General features: G+C 44.9%; 1 protein-coding gene across 4 annotated transcripts in view; it reads right to left on the minus strand.

Moving 5' to 3' along the window:
* The window catches only part of PIGL (phosphatidylinositol glycan anchor biosynthesis class L), a 52,080-nt gene that overhangs the window by 24,327 nt on the left and 5,492 nt on the right, over window positions 1–22,261 (minus strand). For all 4 annotated transcript variants that reach the window (XM_068977251.1, XM_068977249.1, XM_068977250.1 and 1 more), the window contains exon 2: window positions 17,739–17,838. In XM_068977251.1, the coding sequence (XP_068833352.1) occupies window positions 17,739–17,838 (100 nt within the window). The remainder of the gene's footprint in view (window positions 1–17,738; window positions 17,839–22,261) is intronic.

The following is a 22,261-nucleotide window of genomic DNA, read 5'->3' on the forward strand; positions in this document are numbered from 1 at the left end:
GCCCAGATCTCTGTCCCCACCCCTCCCCTCTCCCCAGGGGACTCCCAAGGGCCCCCCTGAGCAGAGGCTGTGCAGTGTTGCTCAGGACAGAGATAGAAGGGCCAGGACCTAGACTTTCGGACACTCTGGTATCTGAAATGTCTGCCTCACTCCCTTTTTTAAAAAAAGCCAAATTTAGGGCCATGTCAGAGAAGGGGTTCATCCCTGACTTCAGTAAGCACCTGGAACCAAGTGAGAAGAGCAGAAGCAAAGGCAGAGGGTGGGACGTGGAGTCAGCCCACTAGGACACCCTGGAGTCCCAGTGTGGGAAGGGGGTTGCCAAACCAGGGAGCCCCTGGGGCATCTCAGGGTGAAAGGGAACCTTAACTGAAGGTTCCACTGAACTGCAAGGCACCGCAGGAGGATCAGACCAGTGCTCAAATAACGAAGTCCAGGGCAAAAAGTCACTGCAAAAAACAGTCAAACATGTTGCTGTGGTGGTTCAGAGAGGAAATGTTAAGGGTGTACAGTTTGGATGAAAGAGTTTCATGTAGGTGGCGGTGTCTGTGCTGGGTCAGGGTGAACAGGCCTCCGGACAGGGGCTAGAGTTCTAGAAAGAGAAGAGTGGAGCCATGGTGTGTGGGGTGAGTGTGGGCCATGACTGAGGGCACCACCTGTCTCATGTAGAGACCATCATACAGGGAGGGGCATGGGGAGGTTTCCTCAGGGCAGTGGCTGGATCGGGTTTGCTTTAGGATGTCAGCCTGGGAAAGTGAAGGGTGAACTTGGGGGTGGAGCACAGTTAGGCCTCAGCAAGGGTCCAGACCAAAGACGAGGCCCTGGGGATGGGAGAGAGGAAGGCGCCCAGAACACTTATGGAAGGAGACTTTGTCAGATTTAGTGTCTGACTGGATGGTAGGAGCAAGGGAGAAACGCCATTGAAGGTGACTCCAGCGGCATCACATGTGAGGACTTCATGTTTGCCTGGTGCCTTCCTTACAGTCAGAAAGTGTTAGTTGCTCAGTTGTGTCTGACTCTTTGGGGCCCCATGGACTGTAGCCCACCATGTTCCTCTGTCCATGGAATTCTCCAGGCAAGAATACTGGAGTGAGTTGCCATTCCCTTCTCCAGGGGTCAAACCCAGGTCTCCCACATTGTGGGCAGATTCTTTTCCTGTCTGAGCCACCAGGGAAGCCCATGTCAGAGGTGTGACTTTAGTCATCACTTGGTGTAATAATGCAGAGTGCTAGGAGGGGCACTGAAACTGGTGGTACCCAGCTACAGAGTGCTCAGTCACCTGGGACTTCCTTGTTTTGGTTTGTCTTAAGACTGTCAAAATTAAAACAGTGCATTTAAAAAAAAAACAATTCTCATGAAGGAGCTGTAGCTATGGAGAAGCTCTCCGGGAATAGCCTCAAGGGAGCAGGAACCAGAACCTTAGCTCGAGTCGGGTTGGGGGAGAAGGGAGGGACAGTCTGGTGGGGCAGAGACGGAGCAGACCAGTGCACGGGACTGTGCTGGTGGGGCTTGAGGAAGGAAAGGCCGCTGGATTTCACCCCTCGGGGGGACCATGGGTGGCCCTGACAGCAGTGCCCATGAAAAGGGGCAGGTGGTACAGAAGAACAGGCCAGTGGGTGGTAAGGGAGCAGCGCCAGGAGCTTCAAGAAGTTTGGGAGGAAGAAAGAGGCGGGAGGCCTGAAGGACTTGGGAGGCCAGGAAGGGTTTGTGTAGCTGTGAGGATGTTTGAGGATGCGGCAAACCAGTCAGCCATGGTGGTAGAGAGCAAGCTACCCGCGGGGGCAGGAGGAGCCAGGTAAGGCCCGGGCGATCCGGCCGCAGAGGATGGACGTGTGAAGCAGGGAGCAGAGCTGAGGACTCAAGGAGCGCTAACAGCTCCTGCATCATCAGCCGTGGTGAGGATGAAACGAGGTAAAACCTGATGGACATTTAGACCCTGGCATGTGGTCAGGGTCCTGTAAAGGTCAGCTCTTGAGCTGACTCTGGATTGGATGGTATTTGATGCCAAGGAAGGAAAAGGGTGATGGGTGCTGGGCCACAGAGAAGGGCAGTCAGCAGCAGATGCCCTGTGTGATTAGACCCAGGGGTCTTCAAAGGTTTCTGAGGATTCTACCTGTGTTTCAATGAGAGGACCTCTCTGCCGAAGTCTGGACGCAGAGGGTGGGGATAGAAAGATGGAGACAAAATGGATACATGGCTGGAGAGCTGAGCAGGGGAGGGAGCTGAGAGGTCCCTGGTACCCTCCACAGCAACCTCGGGGGCAGTGGTGCGGTCAGCAGAGGTGAGTGCTCAGGCTGCCAGAAGAGGACTGAGAGGAGGCTGAGGAGGGTCCACAGTGACCGGGCTGGCAGGATGGGAAGGCTGGGAGTGGCCTGCCTGATGGCTCTGGGTGGACACCCCAGCACCAAGGATGCTGGTCATGAGCATGAAGGGCACAGGGCCCAATGATTTACAAAACGGCAGTGTCCTGGTGGCCATCCAAGTTTACGGGGAGGTACGCGAACATCCTCCCTCTGAGTTTCAGCAGCTACGAGAAGGGCCTGGTGAGACCAGCTGCTAGCCAGGCACAGCTAAGCAAGTGTCAGGAGTGACCCCAAAGCTGTAACTGGCCTGCAGGGAGTCCCGGGCATCCCCAACAGACAGGCCGGGACGTGAAACAATGGGACAAGGCTCTAATCAGTGTATTCTTACTCTAACTCAACAGGATTAATTGCTGACTTTGTAATAGTTCAGTGAGAACTTTTATATAATCAGTGAGGTAAAGTGTTTACAAAGTCTCACTGTACAGTTGCTTAATAGAGATTAACATCTCTGCTGAGAGTGGTGAGTCCTGAGTGAGAGATTCTGCTCCTCATGGATGGCTTCTGAAGCAGCCAGTGCTTCCGAGGTCTTGTGAGACGTGGCTGAGCTCAGAGCTGAGGCTGTGTCACTGGTACTCGGGCTCGGGGAACTGCATGCTCTGGGCGACACATAGAGGTGTGTCTCTATGCCCCCCAGGAATGCCAGTGACTGGAGACTCCAGAATTTTATTCCTCACTCTCAGTCCTTCTTGCTCTTGCATTCCTATGAGAAAATTTGCTCCTACACTTATGCTCCAAGCAAAAAGACCAAATAATGCCCTTTCCCAGGTGACCTGATCCAAGCTTCCCCCATCCCGGGTGACCTGATCCAGGCTTGCTTACTCCACTTCTCTGTCTTAGGAAATTGGAGCTGCAACTCAGAAACAGCAGCTCAGAGGTTCCCAAACATTACGGTACTTTACGATCATCTAGGGAGTCCGTAAAAAATGCAGAATCTAGGTTTCTCACCTCACTACGGTCAAGGTCTTATCTGGAGGTGGACAGGAAGCCCACACTGCAAACCCTGATGTGTAACTAAATAGCTTCTTACTCTATGTATCACTCCAGTGTGAACAGCCGTGGGGTGTTATTTATTTCACGATGGTTAATGATGTGGAGAAGCTCTATACAGTCAGCAAAAACAAGACCGGAAGCTGACTGTGGCTCAGATCATGAACTCCTTATTGCCAAATTCAGACTGAAATTGAAGAAAGTAGGGAAAACCACTAGACCATTCAGGTATGACCTAAATCAAATCCCTTATGATTATACAGTGGAAGTGAGAAATAGATTTAAGGGCCTAGATCTGAGAGTGCCTGATTAACTATGGAATGAGGTTCGTGACATTGTACAGGAGACAGGGATCAAGACCATCCCCATGGAAAAGAAATGCATAAAAGCAAAATGGCTGTCTGGGGAAGCCTTACAAATAGCTGTGAAAAGAAGAGAATGGAAAAGCAAAGGAGAAAAGGAAAGATATAAGCATCTGAATGCAGAGTTCCAAAGAATAGCAAGAAGAGATAGAAAGCCTTCCTCAGCAATCAATGCAAAGACATAGAGGAAAAGAACAGAATGGGAAAGACTAGAGATCTCTTCAAGAAAATTAGAGATACCAAGGGAACATTTCATGCAAAGATGGGCTCGATAAAAGACAGAAATGGTATGGACCTAACAGAAGCAGAATATGTTAAGGGTGGCAAGAATACACAGAAGAACTGTACAAAAAAGATCTTCACAACCCAGATAATCACGATGGTGTGATCACTCACCTAGAGCCAGACATCCTGGAATGTGAAGTCAAGTGGACCTTAGAAAGCATCACTACGAAAAAGCTAGTGGAGGTGATGGAATTGCAGTTGAGCTATTTCAAATCCTGAAAGATGATGCTGTGAAAATGCTGCACTCAATATACCAGCAAATTTGGAAAACTCAGCAGTGGGACTGGAAAAGGTCAGTTTTCATTCCAATCCCAAAGAAAGGCAATGCCAAAGAATGCTCAAACTACCGCACAATTGCACTCGTCTCACACACTAGTAAAGTCATGCTCAAAATTCTCCAAGCCAGGCTTCAACAATATGTGAACTGTGAACTTCCAGGTGTTCAAGCTGGTTTTAGAAAAGGCAGAGGAACCAGAGATCAAATTGCCAACATCCGCTGGATCATGGAAAAAGCAGGAGAGTTCCAGAAAAACATCTATTTCTGCTTTATTGACTATGCCAAAGCCTTTGACTGTGTGGATCACAATAAACTGTGGAAAATTCTGAAAGAGATGGGAATACCAGACCACCTGACCTGCCTCTTGAGAAACCTATATGCAGGTCAGGAAGCAACAGTTAGAACTGGACATGGAACAACAGACTGGTTCCAAATAGGAAAAGGAGTACGTCAAGGCTGTATATTGTCACCCTGCTTATTTAACTTATATGCAGAGTACATCATGAGAAACACTGGGCTGGATGAAGTACAAGCTGGAATCAAGATTGCCAGGAGAAATAACAATAACCTCAGATTAGCAGATGACACCACCCTTATGGCAGAAAGTGAAAAGGAACTAAAAAGCCTGTTGATGAAAGTGAAAGAGGAGAGTGAGAAAGTTGGCTTAAAGCTCAACATTCAGAAAACGAAGATCATGGCAACTAGTCCCATAACTTCATGGGAAATAGATGGGGAAACAGTGACAGACTTTATTTTGGGGGGCTCCAAAATCACTGCAGATGGTGATTGTAGCCATGAAATTAAAAGATGGTCACTCCTTGGAAGAAAAGTTATGGCCAACCTAGACAGCATATTGAAAAGCAGAGACATTACTTTGCCAACAAAGGTCCGTCTAGTAAAGGCTATGGTTTTTCCAGTGGTCATATATGGATGTGAGAGTTGGACTGTGAAGAAAGCTGAGTGCCGAAGAATTGATGCTTTCGAACTGTGGTGTTGGAGAAGACTCTTGAGAGTCCCTTGCACTGCAAAGAGATCCAACCAGTCCATTCTAAAGGAGATCAGTCCTGGGTATTCTTTGGAAGGAATGATGCTAAAGGTGAAACTCCAGTACTTTGGCCACCTCATGCGACGAGTTGACTCATTGGAAAAGACTGATGCTGGGAGGGATTGGGGGTAGAAGGAAAAGGGGACGACAGAGGTTGAGATAGCTGGATGGCATCACCGACTCGATGGACGTGAGTTTGAGTAAACTCCGGGAGATGGTAATGGACAGGGAGGCCTGGCATGCCGCAATTCATGGGGTCACAAAGAGTCGGACACGACTGAGCGACTGAACTGAACTGAATGATGATTCTAGCAGAGCCACAGGACGGACGGTTTTATTAGTCAAGTAAGTTATGATACAGGTATCCCATGGAATAGTATGCCTCACTGAAAGATGAACTATATTTGTGTTTCTGTATGTAAATCTGCATATGTAAAGTATTGAAGGTATGGAAGTTTACACATTGAGTAGTTAACAGTGATTTTCTCTGAGGAGAGAAGCGTATGTGGAGGGAGATTTCGTTTTTCCTCCCTGGATATATTTTTGTACTGTTTGTTTTTACAGTGCCCATCATAAATATTGTTATTAAATATTAGTTATTTTCAGAACAGCTTGATTGAGACATAATTCACATAATTTTGTAGTCCACTCATTTAAAGTGCACAATTCAGTGTGGTGTGTGTTTTTTTTTTTTTTGGTATGTTCACAGAGTTGTGCAACTGTCATTGCAATTTTAGGACATTTTCGTCATCTCAGAAAATAAACCCCATTATGAGTCACTTCCCACTCCCTTTCCCTCCCCACTCTTGGCAGCCTCTGATCTAGTTTGTGTCTCTGTGGATTTGCCTGCCCTGGGTATTTCAGATAATCCCCTTTGTGGGGATCATACCCTGTGTGGCTGCCTGTTAACAGGCTTCTTTTTAGGTTCATGCAGTCTGTCTGTAACATGTGATGGGACTTCACTGCGTTTTGTGGTGGAATAATAGTCCAGTGTATGGCCAGACCATGCTTTGCTCATTTACTCATCTGTGAATGGACATTTGAGTCATTTCTACCCTTTTGCTACTGAACTCTGGGAGTTGGTGATGGACAGGGGGGCCTGGCGTGTTGTGATTCATGGGGTCGCAAAGAGACGGACATGACTGAGGGACTGAACTGAACTGATGGTACTGCTGTGCACATTCATGTACACGTTTTCGTCTGAATGTTTTCAATTCTTTTAGGTATTTATGTTGGAGTAAGATTGCTGGGTAAAGGTAATTCTGTATTTACATTTTTGAGGAACTAACTGCCAAACTGTTTTACACAAATCCACCAGTGCCTGAGGGGTCCAATTTCTTTGTATCCTGGCCTGCATTTAGTATTTCCCTTTTTATTTTTTTAAAAAATGGTCATCTTAGGGAGTGTGAAGTAGTGTCTCACAGTGGTTTTGACTTTCATTCCTATAACAACTAATAATGTTGAAAATCTTTTCCTGTGCTTATTGGCCACTTGTGTATCTTCTTTGGAGAAATGTCTATACAAGTCCTTTGACCATTTGAAAAATTAGGCTGTTTGTCTTTTTGTTGTTGCTTATAGAAGTTCTTTCTATATTATTTTATATGTTATATATACTATTTGTCATTGTTGTTTAGTCCTTCAGTCGTGTCCAACTCTTTTGTGATCCTATGCACTGTAGCATGGGATTTCCCAGGCAAGAATACTGGAGTGGGTTGCTATTTCCTTTTCCAGGGGATCTTCCTGACCCAGGGATGGAACCCACGCCCCTTGTTTCACCTGTATTGGCAGGCGGATTTTTTTTTACTGCTGAGCCACCAGGGAAGCCCATATATACTATATAAAAGGATATATTATATTTGTCTGTATTGATCTCTGTATATTAATCCTTTTTCAGATATATGCTTTGCAAATGTTTTCTCTCATTCTGTGAGTTGTCTTTTCATTTTCTCGATGGCATGCATCAAGCAAAAAAGGTTTTAATTTGGTCTGTTTTTCCTTTTGCTAGTGGTTGATACTTTTGGTGTCATATCTAAGAAGGTTCTGCCTAACCCAAACTCATGAAGATTTACTCCTATATTTTCTTGCAAGTGTTTGATAGTTTTAGCTCTTCTTATTTGGGTCTATTTGAGCTAATTTTTGTGTTTAGTGGAGGGGAAGGGAAGCTTGTTCTCTGATATGTGGGTATCCATTTGCAGAAGAGACTATATTGCCTCAGTGAATTGTCTTGGCAGCACCGTTGAAAATCAACTGACTATATATGTGAGGGTGACAGTATTATTAAAAAAGGAAAAAAGAAGAAAAAGAAAACCTGAAAAAGAGTAAACCCCAGAAATCCTTCTAATACAGAAACTGGCTAGTTAAGCTATGGGGCTTCCAAAGTGGCTCAGCGGTAAAGAATCTGCCTGCGAATGCAGGCAGACCCAGGTTCGATCCCTGGGTTGGGAAGATCCCCTGGAAGAGGAAATGGCAACCCACTCCAGTATTCCTGTTTGGAGAATTCCATGGACAGAGAAGCCTGGTGGGCTATAGCTCAGGGGGTGTCAAAGAGTTGGAGATGACTGAGTGGCTGAGCATGCAGACCAGGCTTGTCTCACCATGACAGTTTTGCCAGAGGACCACCACACCATCTTACATTGCAACACACACAGGCAGCTGCAGTGTTTCTTGTCCTGAGGGCTCTCATCCCCCAGATGACTAAGACTTTTTTCCTGGAACTTGGTGTGGTAGGGAAATAATCTGAAAGGCTGACCCGGTAACCTTTCTTCTGGACGCAGACTTTGTCTGTAAGGCTTGAGTGGGAGAGAATTAGTTGCCTCTCATCCAGAGTTTTTGGTTCCTAGTGCAATTACTGCAGATGCTATAGACTGAACATTTGTGTCCCCTAAAAATCCATATGTTGAAACCCATTTCCCCAATGTGATGGTATTTGGAGGTGGGGCCTCTGGTAGGTAGTGAGGTCACGAGGGCAGAATCCTCCTGAATGGGACTAGTGTCCTTAGAATAGAAACCCTAGAGCACTCCCTTGGTCCTGCCACCACGTGAGGACACAGCAAGAAGGGAGCAGTCTGTGAAGCAGGAGACATGGCCCCACCAGACACCTCATCTGCTGGCACTGTGATTTTGGACTTCTCAGCCTCCAGAACCGTGTGACACAATTCTGTTATGAGCCACCCAGTCTGCAGTGTTTTTGTTCTAGCTGCCCAGATGGACTATGACAGTGGAGGTATGGGTGAGCTGGCTAAACTCAGTTTGGTTCTTAAAGGATCTTCTTAGTTTTTTAATGTCCCTATTCAGGGCCTCCTTGGTGGCTCTGTGGTAAAGAATCTGCCTGTTGATACAGGAGACATGGTTCCCTGATCTGGGAAGATCCCATCTGCTGCAGAGCAGCAAAGCCTGCGCACCACAACTATTGAGCCTGTTCTCTAGAGCCTGAGGACTACTGAGCCCTCACACCCTGGAGCCCGTGCTCCTCAACAAGAGAAGCCGCTGCAGTGAGCAGCATGCAGAAGCACCGCAACCTGAGAGTAGCCCCCACTCGCCGCAACTAGGGAAAAGCCTGTGTCGCAGCGAAGACCCAGCCCAGCCAAAAATAAATAAGTAAATAATTATATACATTAGAAAAGATCCCATGTGCATGCTGCAACTAAGACCCGGTGCAGCCAAATAAATAAATAAGAATAAAAATGTTAATTTGTTAATTAAAAAAATCCCTACTCTGCTTCCTGAGGAAAGGACCAAAGTGTGTGACAAGGGACATAGTCTGCCATGGGTGTCATGAAATGTAGAAGTGCTCGGTAAAATGAAAGTGAAAGTGAAGCCGCTCAGTCGTATCCGACTCTTTGCAACCCCATGGACTGTAGCCTATCAGGCTCCTCCGTCCATGGGATTTTCCAGGCAAGAGGGCTGGAGTGGATTGCCATTTCTTTCTCCAGGGGATCTTCCTGAGCCAGGAATCAAACCTGGGTCTCCGGCATTGCAGGCAGATGCTTTACCGTCTGAGCCACTAGGGAAGCCCTCAGTAAACTGGTAAGCACTTAAATCAGCTACATTGCTGAGTTGAGCACATGACCCTCCGTTTATAGAACAACCACATATAAACACGTTCTGCTCTGCCCAAGAAGATCTAGGAGCTTTAGGAAAAGTCACCATCTCATCCAGTCGTTGCAAATATGACGAGAGAAGCCCAGAGAGAGGGCATTATTTGCCAAAGGTCACACAGCCTTACAAGCTGAAGCCAAATTTCATGACTCCTGGAAGAGAGCTCTTCCATCACACTGTACTTCCCTCTTTTTCTTTTCTTTGGTCTTGATTTTCCTCATATTCACCCTTTCTTCAACTGCCAGCAGGAATCTGTATAAGTTGAAACATGGACTTCCACTTATAGTCCTAGCAACATCCCCATTTCACTCTCTTCCCTCAAACTCCATAGCAAACGACAGCAAAAGAAATAATTTACAGAGCAGCAACTTTGATGAAGCAAGTAAAACATCATATCAGAAAGTCACAGGACATGGAATATACCCGCCTGGTGAGATGCCCCAGAGAGGGGGTGCACAGCTGGCCAGCAGTGCTCTACGTTGGCACTTCCAACAGGATTTGGAAGTGCCTCAGAATCAAGCCTCACCTTCCCAGAAACAATATACTGTAAAATAAATTCAGTGAAACTGTCGGTTTACAACTGATGTATGCTCATTATTAAAACTAAGGAAAATACAGAAGAGTGTACGAAGTATATTCTGCTTTTTAAACTCAATATTCTATCAGGAACATCTTCCTGGATTATGAACTATGCATGGAAAACTTTGAATTGTGTGGGACTGCCCGGGCGGTCCAGTGATTAAGACTGCATACTTCTGATGCAAGGGACTTGGGTTCGATCCCTGGTTAGGGAATTAAGACCCTACACGCCGTGGGCAGCTAAGCCCGTGCTGCAACTACTGCAACAAAAGATCCCAAATGACGTAAGGAGTATCCCGAGGCAGCCAAATGAATAAATATTAAAAAGAAACTTTATTTATTCAAATTTTTTTAATATTAAAAAGAAACTTTTAAATTGTGGCTTAATGTTCTGGACCATGGCTATATAATTAATCACCTACTGCTACGTTAGGTTGCTATCAGTTTTTTTTTGCTGTAATGAATATCACAACACACAGTCACCTTGGTTCCTATTTTTGTGGTTTATTTACAGCCTCTTTCAAGGAGCAGAATCAGCCACAAATACCTGCCTTGTTGAGGCCAGCCTCCCTGGTGCCACTCTTCTTCTAAACTGACACCTGACTTGACGACCCAGCCTCCCTCCAGCTCCCAGAATAACTTGCCTTTGAAGTAGCATGGGAGCCGCCTTCCATGTTGGCAAAGTCGCTCTGTATCAGCTCGGTCCACTGCAGTCTCCTCCCATGGCTCCTTTTCTAGGAAACGTCGCTGTCTTTTGTGGCCTCTGGGAGGACGGGAGCCCTGCCCTGCTCTTGCCAACTGGGACTGGAACGCTGCCCTCTCACTGTACCGAGTCACTTCTTTGTGTCTTTGGAGAAAAGGCCCTGCGAGGAGCTTCGTTTTATCTCTTTAGAGTAAGAGGACACTTGGTCATGTTCACTTTGGCACTTGGCATATAATCTGTTTTGGTTTCTGGAAGGGGCCGGCTTTTACAGGGTCTCAAGAGGAGAGGGGGTTAGTTACCAGTGGGACCCCAGCAGCCCCAGACTCTCTGCTTTGGGGCTGATTTGTGTGCATTTATTGGAAAACACAGAGACTTCTGGAACTGGTAGTGGGCCAGGCTCATTTATGTTGCCTAGTGGGTACTGGATTCTATTTCCTTGTTCAACTCAAATCAGTCTGTTAAGGTCTTGGGCTTGTTAATGCAGGATGATGTTGAGACGAGCACTGGGAGAAAAGATGCTGAAACCTTAGGATGGTGGAGCCAAACAGACAGAGTGGGAAAATCAAGATGTAGAAAAATACTCCCAAACCTCACTTAGGACTTCCAAAAGGCTAAAAATAACCATGCAAGTCAGGGATCAAGGTGAAGTCTCAGGAATTGGTTTGCTATTCACCATTTCTGGGTCAATGAAAAAAAAAAATCGAGGAAAGGGGGTTGGAGACCACACACTTACGAGCTGCCACAGGAAGGAACCTTCTGGTATGAGCCAAGTAGCCTGTTTATTCAACAAACATGCATTGAGCAACTATGTATTAAGTGTTAGGACACTGGTTGGGGATACAGGAATAAAAGATACAGAGGGGCTTATGGAGTAAAAAAAATGTATATGTTGTGATATGATGGGACAATGACAATGTAGCCAAAGTGCCCAAGAAAATCTGGGCACATCATGGATGTTGCAGAGTCGAAGGTAATCTTGAGCTGGGATTTCAAGGATGAATAGGAGTTTGCTAGAGAGCTAGGATGTGGGGAGCTGGGAGGGGAGGAAGCAGGCAGAGGAGGGCTGGGCACGTGCATGAGTGTGGATGCAGAAGAAAGCTTGGTGTGTTTGCAGCCTGACTTGCATACGAGAACAGACTGGGGTGCTGGGAATTCTCTGCTTTTGTGGTGGGAATAGATGTGATGTGGGTACAGCAGGTATGGGATGCTAGGAGCAGGGATCAGACCACAATCACCTCCGAGACCCCAGAAGTTTCTCCCAACGGTTGGTTGTTGGGCCCTGATGCATTTTTATGGGCCTGGTTATGACTGGAAGGTCTACTTTGTTTTATTTCATTACAATCAGTGTGTGTGTGTGTGTGTGTGTGTCGCTCAGTCATGTCCAACTCTGTGTGTGTGTGTGTGTGTGAGTCGCTCAGTCATGTCCAACTCTCCAATCCCATGGGCTGTAGCCCACCAGGCTTCTCTGTCCATGAGGATTCTCCAGGCAAGAATACTGGAGTGGGTTGCCATGCCCTCCTCCAGGGGATATTCTCGATGCAGAGATTGAACCTGGGTCTCCTGCGTTGCAGGCAGATTCTTTCCCATGTGAGCCACCAGGGAAGCCCCCCTTAAACCTCTCCCCATTTCCAGCCTAAGCCCTTTGGAGCAGCGTATCTTACCCTCTGTCCACTGGTCCTTCAGAATGAGGCCCTGACTTCTCAGGGCCACAGTGTTTATAAAAAGCCTTAAAAATCATTACTATCTTTTCAAGGAACTGTATTCTATGCTTCAAACTTACCAAAATGTATACAGAATTGTTTCTAATTTAGCCTTCATTTGTATGGATAGAAGCTGAGTACAGAGGGAAGAATTTTTATTAGTCACGTAGAAGTAGTCTTTAAAAATATATAATCATTTTATTGCACTTCACGACAGGACTGAGTGACTTCACTTTCACTTTTCACTTTCATGCAGTGGAGAAGGAAATGGCAACCCACACCAGTGTTCTTGCCTGGAGAATCCTAGAGGCAGGGGAGCCTGGTGGGCTGATGTCTATGGGGTCGCACAGAGTCGGACACGACGGAAGCGACTTAGCAGCAGCAGCATTGTGCTTCGAAGATACTGCATTTTAAATGAACTGAAGGGCTGTGGACCTATGACAGCAAGTCTACTACTGGCGCCATCTTTCCAACAACATTTGCTTATTTTGTATCTGTGTGACATTTTAGTAATTCTTGCAATATTTCAAACTTTTTCATTATTATTATCATATTAGTTATGGTGATATGTGATCCATGATCTTTGATGTTATTGTTACAACTGGCTGAAGGTGCAGATGATATCTACTTTTCAATTAAGTAGAATGCTATGTATGTTATGTTTTTTTTTAAGATATAATGCTATTGCATACTTAATAGACTACGGTATAGTGTTGACATTACTTTTATATGCACTGGGAAACCAAAAATTTTCTATTGACTTGCTTTAATGTGGTGGTCTGGGCCTGAACTTGCAGTATCTCTGAAGTCTGTTTGTCTTTTAAAAAGTAATACAGGCTTCCTTAAAAAAACAAAACAAAAGCAAAATAAAACTGTACAGAATTCTGTGAAATTAAGAAGTGCTAGTGTTCTTGCCTGGAAAATCACATGGACGGAGAAGCCTGGTAGGCTGCAGTCCATGGGGTTGCTAAGACGGCTAAGCTACTTCACTTTCACTTTTCACTTTCATGCATTGGAGAAGGAAATGGCAACCCACCCCAGTGTTCTTGCCTGGAGAATCCCAGGGATGGGGGAGCCTGGTGGGCTGCTGTCTATGGGGTGGCACAGAGTCGGAAACGACTGAAGCAACTTAGCAGCAGCAGCAGTGTTCTTCTTCCCTGGCCCAACTAAAGAGCAGTGGCTACTGACAAGTCTGGTGTGTGTTCTTTTAGAATATACATACAGAAATGTGTGTTTACTTTTTGTTTTGAAATGTAAATGAAACAATTCTATGGACTCCAGCACAAAAGCAACAAAAGAATACTCAGTCTGTAGGCTGCATTTCCCAGTCACATTCAGTTTCCAAGTGTCCAGGAGAGAGTCTCTAAGCCCTTTTCTAGGCCTGAACCTCAGCATGTGCACAACCACCATTTGTGCAAACACAGCAGTGGTGCCTATCAGGCCAACACCCATTATCCAGTTCCTGGACCTTGAACTGTTCTTTTTCTTCAGCCTCTAGGATGGTGCCTTGCCCATTCCAGGAGCTTTAATCTGTATCTGTTAATAACATTCATTTAAACATCACATGGTCCTTTAAATTAGCAGAACCTACAAGTATTAAGGAACTGGGTAAGGTTACCAAGAGTATCCACTTAGTTGTCTAATGACTCAGATGCCTTCTCTTTAAAATGGAACTGTTTTCTCTCGTTAAGCTGTTGGCTAAGGGGTTTACTTAGGTGAGCTCCTCTGGCTAAATGCCTCCTTGGAATCAAGCCATGAAGTTCAGAGCAATGGAAGAAAGCACTGACAGTACACAACCTCAGATGTTCTCTTAAGCATGTTGGTCATTCGCTTACCCTAACAAAGTGGTGACCTACTTTCCTGCAGAAAGTCAGGAATCAATTCCATCTTCCTTTCTATTTCTGAATCCTAGCACTGACTGTCATTTATTAAACGTCTGACCTCAGAGGAGTCTCTTAAGCTTCAGTTTCTTTGTGTGAAACTAAAAAAGGATCATAAAAAAATCTGTCTTTGTACAGTCAGTTGAAGAATTGAACGAGGTGACCTTTGTGCGATTGTGAGTCAGGCTTGGAGGAGTCAGGGCGCAGTGACCAGATGGCCTTGGCTGCAAGGCTTGCTCTGCTAGGGTCAGCTGGATGACCCCGAGCAGATGACTCAACCTCTCACTAGTCCTCTGTTTCTCATCTATAACCTGGGGAAATAATTGGATTATTTTCAAGATCATGTGTTTAGCGAGGTCCTTGGCACTGATAGTGAATTGAATGTTACCATGATTATTCTGAATGTGGGCCTTTTGTGAAACTTTCCTTTCTCTTCGTCCCCTTCATCCTTCCCTTTGACTCGTCTAAATAACCCAGAGCAAGATTCCAGAGCTCTGCGTTGCTCGGTTAGGAAACTAGAGGCTGAAAGACTGAAAACTGCATGCTGCCAGTTCTCCGCAAATCCAAGGGTTGAAGCCTTAATCCCCAATATGACTGTATTTGGAAATGAGGTCTTTAGGAGGTCATTAAGGTTAAGTGAGGGTCTTCCTAGATGGTGATAGTGGTAAAGAACCCGCATGCCAATGCAGGAGACATAAGAGACTTGTGTTCAGTCCCTGGCTTGGGAAGATCCTCTGGAGGAGGGCATGGCAATCCACTCCAGTATTCTTGCTTGGAGAATCCCCATGGACAGAGGAGCCTGGTGGGCTATGTTATGGTCCATAGGGTCGCAGTCAGACACAACTGAAGTGACCTTAGCACGGACGTGTACAAGGTTAAATGAGGTCATAATGTTGAGCCCTAAACCTATAGGGGAGAAGGAAATGGCAACCCACTCCAGTACTCTTGCTTGGAAAATCCCATGGACGGAGGAGCCTGGTAGGCTACAGTCCATGGGGTCACTAAGAGTCGGACATAACAGAGCGACTTCCCTTTCACTTTTCACTTTCATGCATTGGAGAAGGAAATGGCAATCCACTCCAGTGTTCTTGCCTGGAGAATCCCAAAGATAGAGGAGCCAGGTGGTCTGCTGTCTATGGGGTCGCACAGGGTCGGACACAACTGAAGCGACTTAGTAGCAGCAGCAGCAGCAACCCTATAGGACTGGTGGCCTTGTAAGAAGATGAAGAGAGAAACTTCCCTCTCCCCACTGCTTGTGAGCAGATAGGGAGAAGGTGGCCATCTGCATGCCAAAAAGGAAACCCTCTCCAGAAATCAACCCTGCTGCAGCTTGATTTTATACTTTCAACCTCCAGGATTGTGAGAGAAAAATACATTTCTGTTGTTTAAACTGCCCAGACTCTGGTATTTTGCCATGGTGGCCTGAGCAGACTAAGACACCTGGCTTCCTTGAATCTTCAAACTAGCTGTGGAATTATTTATTTTTAAAACATTTAAGACTCCTCTTACAAGTAGCATCTTACAAGTAGGGGATGTTGCTGAAGCTGCATGATCTTTTGGATATATAAAAAGTATAATAAATTAAGTCAGATTCTTAATTTCTTATCAAAAGGACACATGTGCCAACAAGAAAAGGCTCAATGGCCAAAGAGGAGATGACTGCAGTATCAAAGAGCATAATGAGTTAAACTGAAAAACTGAACACGTAAGTTCCTGCCTGCTGCTGCTGCTGCTGCTAAGTCGCTTCAGTCGTGTCCGACTCTGTGCGACCCCATAGACGGCAGCCCACCAGGCTCCCCAGTCCCTGGGATTCTCCAGGGAAGAACACTGGAGTGGGTTGCCATTTCCTTCTCCAATGCATGAAAGTGAAAAGTGAAAGTGAAGTCACTCAGTCGTGTCTGACTCTTAGTGACCCCATGGACTGCAGCCTACCAGGCTCCTCCATCCTTGGGATTTTCCAGGCAAGAGTACTGGAGTGGGGTGCCATTGCCTTCTCCAAAGTTCCTGCCTGCCCCATCCGACAAACCAATAAATAATTGGTTACTGGTGCAGGTACATAGGGGATCAACTCCTATTCTGAAAATGGCGACAAAAGGGAAAGAAGCATCTTAGCCTATCTTTTGGAGTCAAACTATATATATCAGGGTAACTAAATAGCCCCAGTTGATAGAGTTATGCTTTATAGAAGAATTATAGCTGGTATATTTGGAACTCAGGAGATATTTAGAGACTCACCATTTTGCAATCTCTACTTAATTAATGATTACTAATCACAAAAGCACTACATGAAAGGTTGATGTGGGTCTTTACAATGAAAAGGATTGGCCGTTACCACGTAAACGCACCAGCTGATTGTAGGATCACTGAAAGTAAGACAGTACACGTCTCCTAAAATGATTCTGCTCCCTGAAAGTTAGTGCCCATTTCCAGTTTGCAAAAAAACAGAGGATAAAACCACCACTGAGGCAATATCACGCAGAAGCAGACAGACAAGTCTTTCTACATGACGACTGCCTCAGTTTTTTCAACAATCAATGACATTGGGAGGGGGAAGGGATATGAAGCATATCAACCAGCTATAGTGTGTACACTTTGTTTATACCCTGATTTGAACAAACCTACTGTGAAAAAACACTTTTGAGCTACTCAGAGCAGCTCAAAATGGACTGGGTGTTTGACAAACCAAGGAATTGGCATTACTATCAATTTTGTTTGATGGGTTGCTAATGATGTTGTGGCTGCATGAAAAAAGTCTATCTTCTTAAGAGATCTATCCTTAAGTACATATGGTAGAATAACCTGATGGCTGGGTTTTCTTTAAAATACTTCATACATGGGAGGAAAAAATTGGGAGACTGGGATTGACATATACACACTGTTATATAAAAATACATAAGGCCCTACTGTTTAGCACAGGGCACTCTGCTCTGTACTCTGTAATGGCCTATATAGGAAAAGAATCTGAAAAAACAGTGGATATGTGTATATGTATAACAGATTCATTTTGCCATGCAGCAGAAGCTAACTACAACATTGTAAATCAACTATACTCCAATAAAAAGAAAAAACACAGCTCAGTTATAACTGCAAAATAACCCTTAAAACTTCACACACACACGATATATTATATGGGGATAGATGCACGCATAGCAAAGGCTTGGTAATTACCGGCCTTAGGCAACAGGCTCGTGAGGGCTCATAATACTGTTCTCTACACTTCTGACATATTTTATATGTTTTTTTAAAGATTAAAAAAGTAGCTCTCAAGACAAAATCTGAACAGAAGTTGAAAAAATTCATTTGTGTTACACTGCCACTTGAAAACAAATGTGAAACTATATTCGGGCAGCTTCTCAAATAAGAATGTTCTTACCCACCCACATGAGTTTTTTTGTGTCTTTTGAGTGTATCACGGTGTATTTATTGCCACTGAATTTCCACATTGTTAAAAGATAAATTTACCTGTTTTCAATAATCATTACGTTGGAGGGGGGAATCCCCAGAACATCACAGCTCTGCAAGAGTTCCTTCTTACGGATCTCCCCTTGATTGTAGTAATTTCCTGAGGATAACAAATACATGGTCGTCGATTTCTTTATCAGTGGAGATCTGCTGTCCACTCATTCTCATCTTGTTCCCTAAAGGATTTAAACTATCTGAAAATGTTGTGGCTGTGATAAAAAGTTGGAGAAACACAACACTAGGGTTACTGTCAGACACACCTGTGAAGCACAAGCTTTATAATCACCATTGAATTCCTCTCCATCTCGGTCTACCCATGTCTGTCTGTCTGCCGGTCTGTGTTTCAGCCGCATGCTACAGGCTTTGGTACTGGCTCTGCAGTTAGCAGATTTAGGACTGACTCTTCTGTAATCACTCAGAACAAGTAGGGTATCCAGACACACTATTCTTTTGGGCCTCTCTATTATTTAATCTAATTTTTTAAATTGAAGTATAACTGATTTACAGTGTTGTGCTGTACAGCAAAGTGACTCAGTTATACACATATAATAGACATTCTCTTTTTTATATTCTTCTCCAACACGGTTTATCACAGGATACTGAATACAGTTCCCTCTGCTATACAGTAGGACCTTGCTGTTTATCCATCCTGCATGTAATAGTTTACCTCGATTAAATCCCCAAACTCCTAGTCCTTCCACCCCCCAACTCCCTCCTCCTTGGCAACCACAAGTCTGTTCTCTATGTCTGTATGTTTCCGTTACAGATAGATTCATTTGTGCCATATTTCAGATTCCTCATATAAGTAATTTCATGTGGTATTTGTCTTTCTTTGATTTACTTCATTTAGTATGATAATCTCTAGGTCCAGCCATGATGCTGTAACTGGCATTTTTCATTCTTTCCTATGGGTAACTTCCATTGTATGTATTTCCCGCATTGTCTTTATCCAGTCCTCTGTGGGCCATTCAGGTTGTTGCCACGTCCTGGCTATTGTGAATAATGCTGCTATGACCATAGGTGTGCATGTTCAGTTCAGTTGCTCAGGTGTGTCTGACTTTGCGACCCCATGGACTACAAACGCCAGGCTTCCCTGTCCATCACCAACTCCCTGAGCTTACTCAAACTCATGTCCATCGAGTCAGTGATGCCATTCAACCGTCTCATTCTCTGTCATCCCCTTCTCTTCCTGCCTTCAATCTTTCCTAGCATGTATCTTTTTGAATTAGTGTTGTCTGGGTATATGTCATTTGGGCCCCTTTAAATTGATAGTCTTCAAATATCTGTTAAACACTTAAAAAGGCTGCCAGTCCTGAGTATTTTAGGAAAATATCCTCCTTTGGAATTTGGTAACCAGCTATTCCAGCATGCCTCTGGGGATCTGGATCACATCAGCACCCTAAATAGCTCATGAATTCTTTATTTTCCCGACACATACACTATACTTCCCAGTAACAGTTCTGGTAAGTAACTGCTCTGTATCCTTAGAAATAACTTACAGTGACATTTTGGTACCACTACATGCTAGTAAAGTAATGCTCAAAATTCTCCAAGCCAGACTTCAGCAATACGTGAACCATGAACTCCCTGATGTTCAAGCTGGTTTTAGAAAAGGCAGAGGAACCAGAGATCAAATTGCCAACATCCGCTGGATCATGGAAAAAGCAGGAGAGTTCCAGAAAAACATCTATTTCTGCTTTATTGACTATGCCAAAGCCTTTGACTGTGTGGATCACAATAAACTGTGGAAAATTCTGAAAGAGATGGGAATACCAGACCACCTAACCTGCCTCTTGAGAAATCTGTATGCAGGTCAGGAAGCAACAGTTAGAACTGGACATGGAACAACAGACTGGTTCCAAATAGGAAAAGGAGTACGTCAAGGCTGTATATTGTCACCCTGCTTATTTAACTTATATGCAGAGTACATCATGAGAAACGCTGGACTGGAAGAAACACAAGCTGGAATCAAGATTGCCGGGAGAAATATCAATAATCTCAGATATGCAGATGACACCACCCTTATGGCAGAAAGTGAAGAGGAGCTAAAAAGCCTCTTGATGAAAGTGAAAGAGAGTGAAAAAGTTGGCTTAAAGCTCAACATTCAGAAAACGAAGATCATGGCATCTGGTCCCATCACTTCATGGGAAATAGATGGGGCAACAGTAGAAAGAGTGTCAGATTTTATTTTTTGGGGCTCCAAAATCACTGCACATGGTGACTGCAGCCATGAAATTAAACGACGCTTACTCCTTAGAAGAAAAGTTATGACCAACCTAGATAGTATATTCAAAAGCAGAGACATTACTTTGCCGACTAAGGTCTGTCTAGTCAAAGCTATGGTTTTTCCTGTGGTCATGTATGGATGTGAGAGTTGGACTGTGAAGAAGGCTGAGTGCCGAAGAATTGATGCGTTTGAACTGTGGTGTTGGAGAAGACTCTTGAGAGTCCCTTGGACTGCAAGGAGATCCAACCAGTCCATTCTGAAGGAGATCAACCCTGGGATTTCTTTGGAAGGAATGATGCTAAAGCTGAAGCTCCAGTACTTTGGCCACCTCATGCAAAGAGTTGACTCATTGGAAGACTCTGATGCTGGGAGGGATTGGGGGCAGAAGGAGAAGGGGACGATCGAGGATGAGATGGCTGGATGGCATCACGGACTCGATGGACATGAGTCTGAGTGAACTCCGGGAGTTGGTGATGGACAGGGAGGCCTGGCGTGCTGCGATTCATGGGGTCGCAAAGAGTCGGACACGACTGAGCGACTGAACTGAACTGAAATTGCATTTTGGGCTTTCCTGGTGGCTCAGTGGTAAAGAACACACCTGCCAGTGTAGGAAATGCACGTTCGATTCCTGAGTCTGGAAGACACCCTGGAGAAGGGAATACCCACTCCAATATTCTTGTCTGTGGAATCCCATGAACCAAGGAGTCTGGTGGGATACAGTCCATGGGATCACAGACTCAGACTCGACTGAGTAGCTAAGCACACAAACTGTACTTGTGAGCAGTTGTCTGGCTGCTGCAACCCCCAATCCAACTCTCCAGCAGATAATTGAGTATATGCTTTGTGCTAGTTAACTTTCCTGAGCCACTGGTTTCTCCAGCTGTGAAGTGGAGACGATGGCCTTCTCCTGAGGCTTTTCTGAAGATTATGTGATAATACGCATCCACCTGGTTTGGTTCTCAGAGTTAATCTCCCTTTTACTTGACGTTTTATCTTAACGTTCCCCCTTTTCCTCTCCTTTCCCTCTGAATTACAATCTACCGTTATCATCCAGATCAAATGCCAATCCCTCTGGGAAGCCTTCTGCTATTTTCTTTTTTTAACTGGAGGATAATTGCTTTACAATATTGCATTGGTTTCTGCCATACATCAATGTGAATCAGCCACAGGTATGCCTTCTGCTGTTTTTCCTTGGCAAGTAATCATTTCCAGTGTTCTGTTCAGAAGGATGAGCTCTCCTCTGGGATCTGATGATTAAGTCCTAAATGTCTTTGACCTTAAAAGCCTCGGTCTCAGTGAGTGAAGAGCGGCTCTCCTTCCTGTCCCAGAAAACTCAGAAACTCCCAAGTGAAACCTTTCCATTGCTGCAGGGGTTCCTCTAGGGCGAGTTTTGAACTCTTTGAACCCAGATAGGAAATAGTCACTATGTTGTATCTGACAGAAGGACTAACCCCCAAGAGACTCCAGACAACAATTTCATTTTGTACTGTACTCATCACAAATTTTTGAGTCAGATAGAAATTGTCAACTTTGTGACAGTCATCATATTTTAGGTTCCCCTCTTCTATTTTGTCTCAAGGTTACTAATCTTTGGTACTAAGAGCCTAACTTACATTAGTGATGCAGTTCCTGATGTCTGACGCTGAACACATTAGACTCTGATTATTGGTCATCAGAAACTGCTTGGAGAGCTGGTTTTATTGCTTTGTGTTTGAACATATGTGAGGAACATAAAAGGGGTTAGGGAGCTGAAATCAGAGAGCATGTGAGGCGTTTTCACTAGGTCTGGTAAACACGTAGGCACTTCGGTGGAGTAAGTGGCTGTGACCCTCCGGAACAGTGCACCCTGTCAGTAAACAGCAGGGTGTCACAAGTCATATCCAGGTTCAAGGAGAGAAACAGGCTCCACTTCCTGATTGGGAGAACCAGTCTTTCCCTCCAAACTGTCCTCCATATGCCACTGGAACGAACTTTCTAAAATACAGAACTGTCTGTGCTAATTCTCCACCAAATGTACTTTACAACACCATACTATCTACTGTGGCTTTCTCCCATTTGTATATGAACAGATATCTCAGTGGTTGGGCTTCCCAGATGGCGCTAGTGGTAAAGGATCCCCCTGCCTATGAGGGAGACACAAGAGACATTGTTGGGAAGATCCCCTGGAGGAGGAGGACATGGCAACCCACTCCAGTATTCTTGCGTGAATTGCATGGAAAGAGGAGCCTGGAGGGTCTACAGTCCTTGGGGCCTCAAGGAATCAGATGCAACTTGAGCACAAAAACACACAAACCTC

Source organism: Capricornis sumatraensis, chromosome 8, assembly GCF_032405125.1.
Source record: "Capricornis sumatraensis isolate serow.1 chromosome 8, serow.2, whole genome shotgun sequence".
In the NCBI taxonomy this organism is placed as follows: Eukaryota; Metazoa; Chordata; class Mammalia; order Artiodactyla; family Bovidae; genus Capricornis; species Capricornis sumatraensis.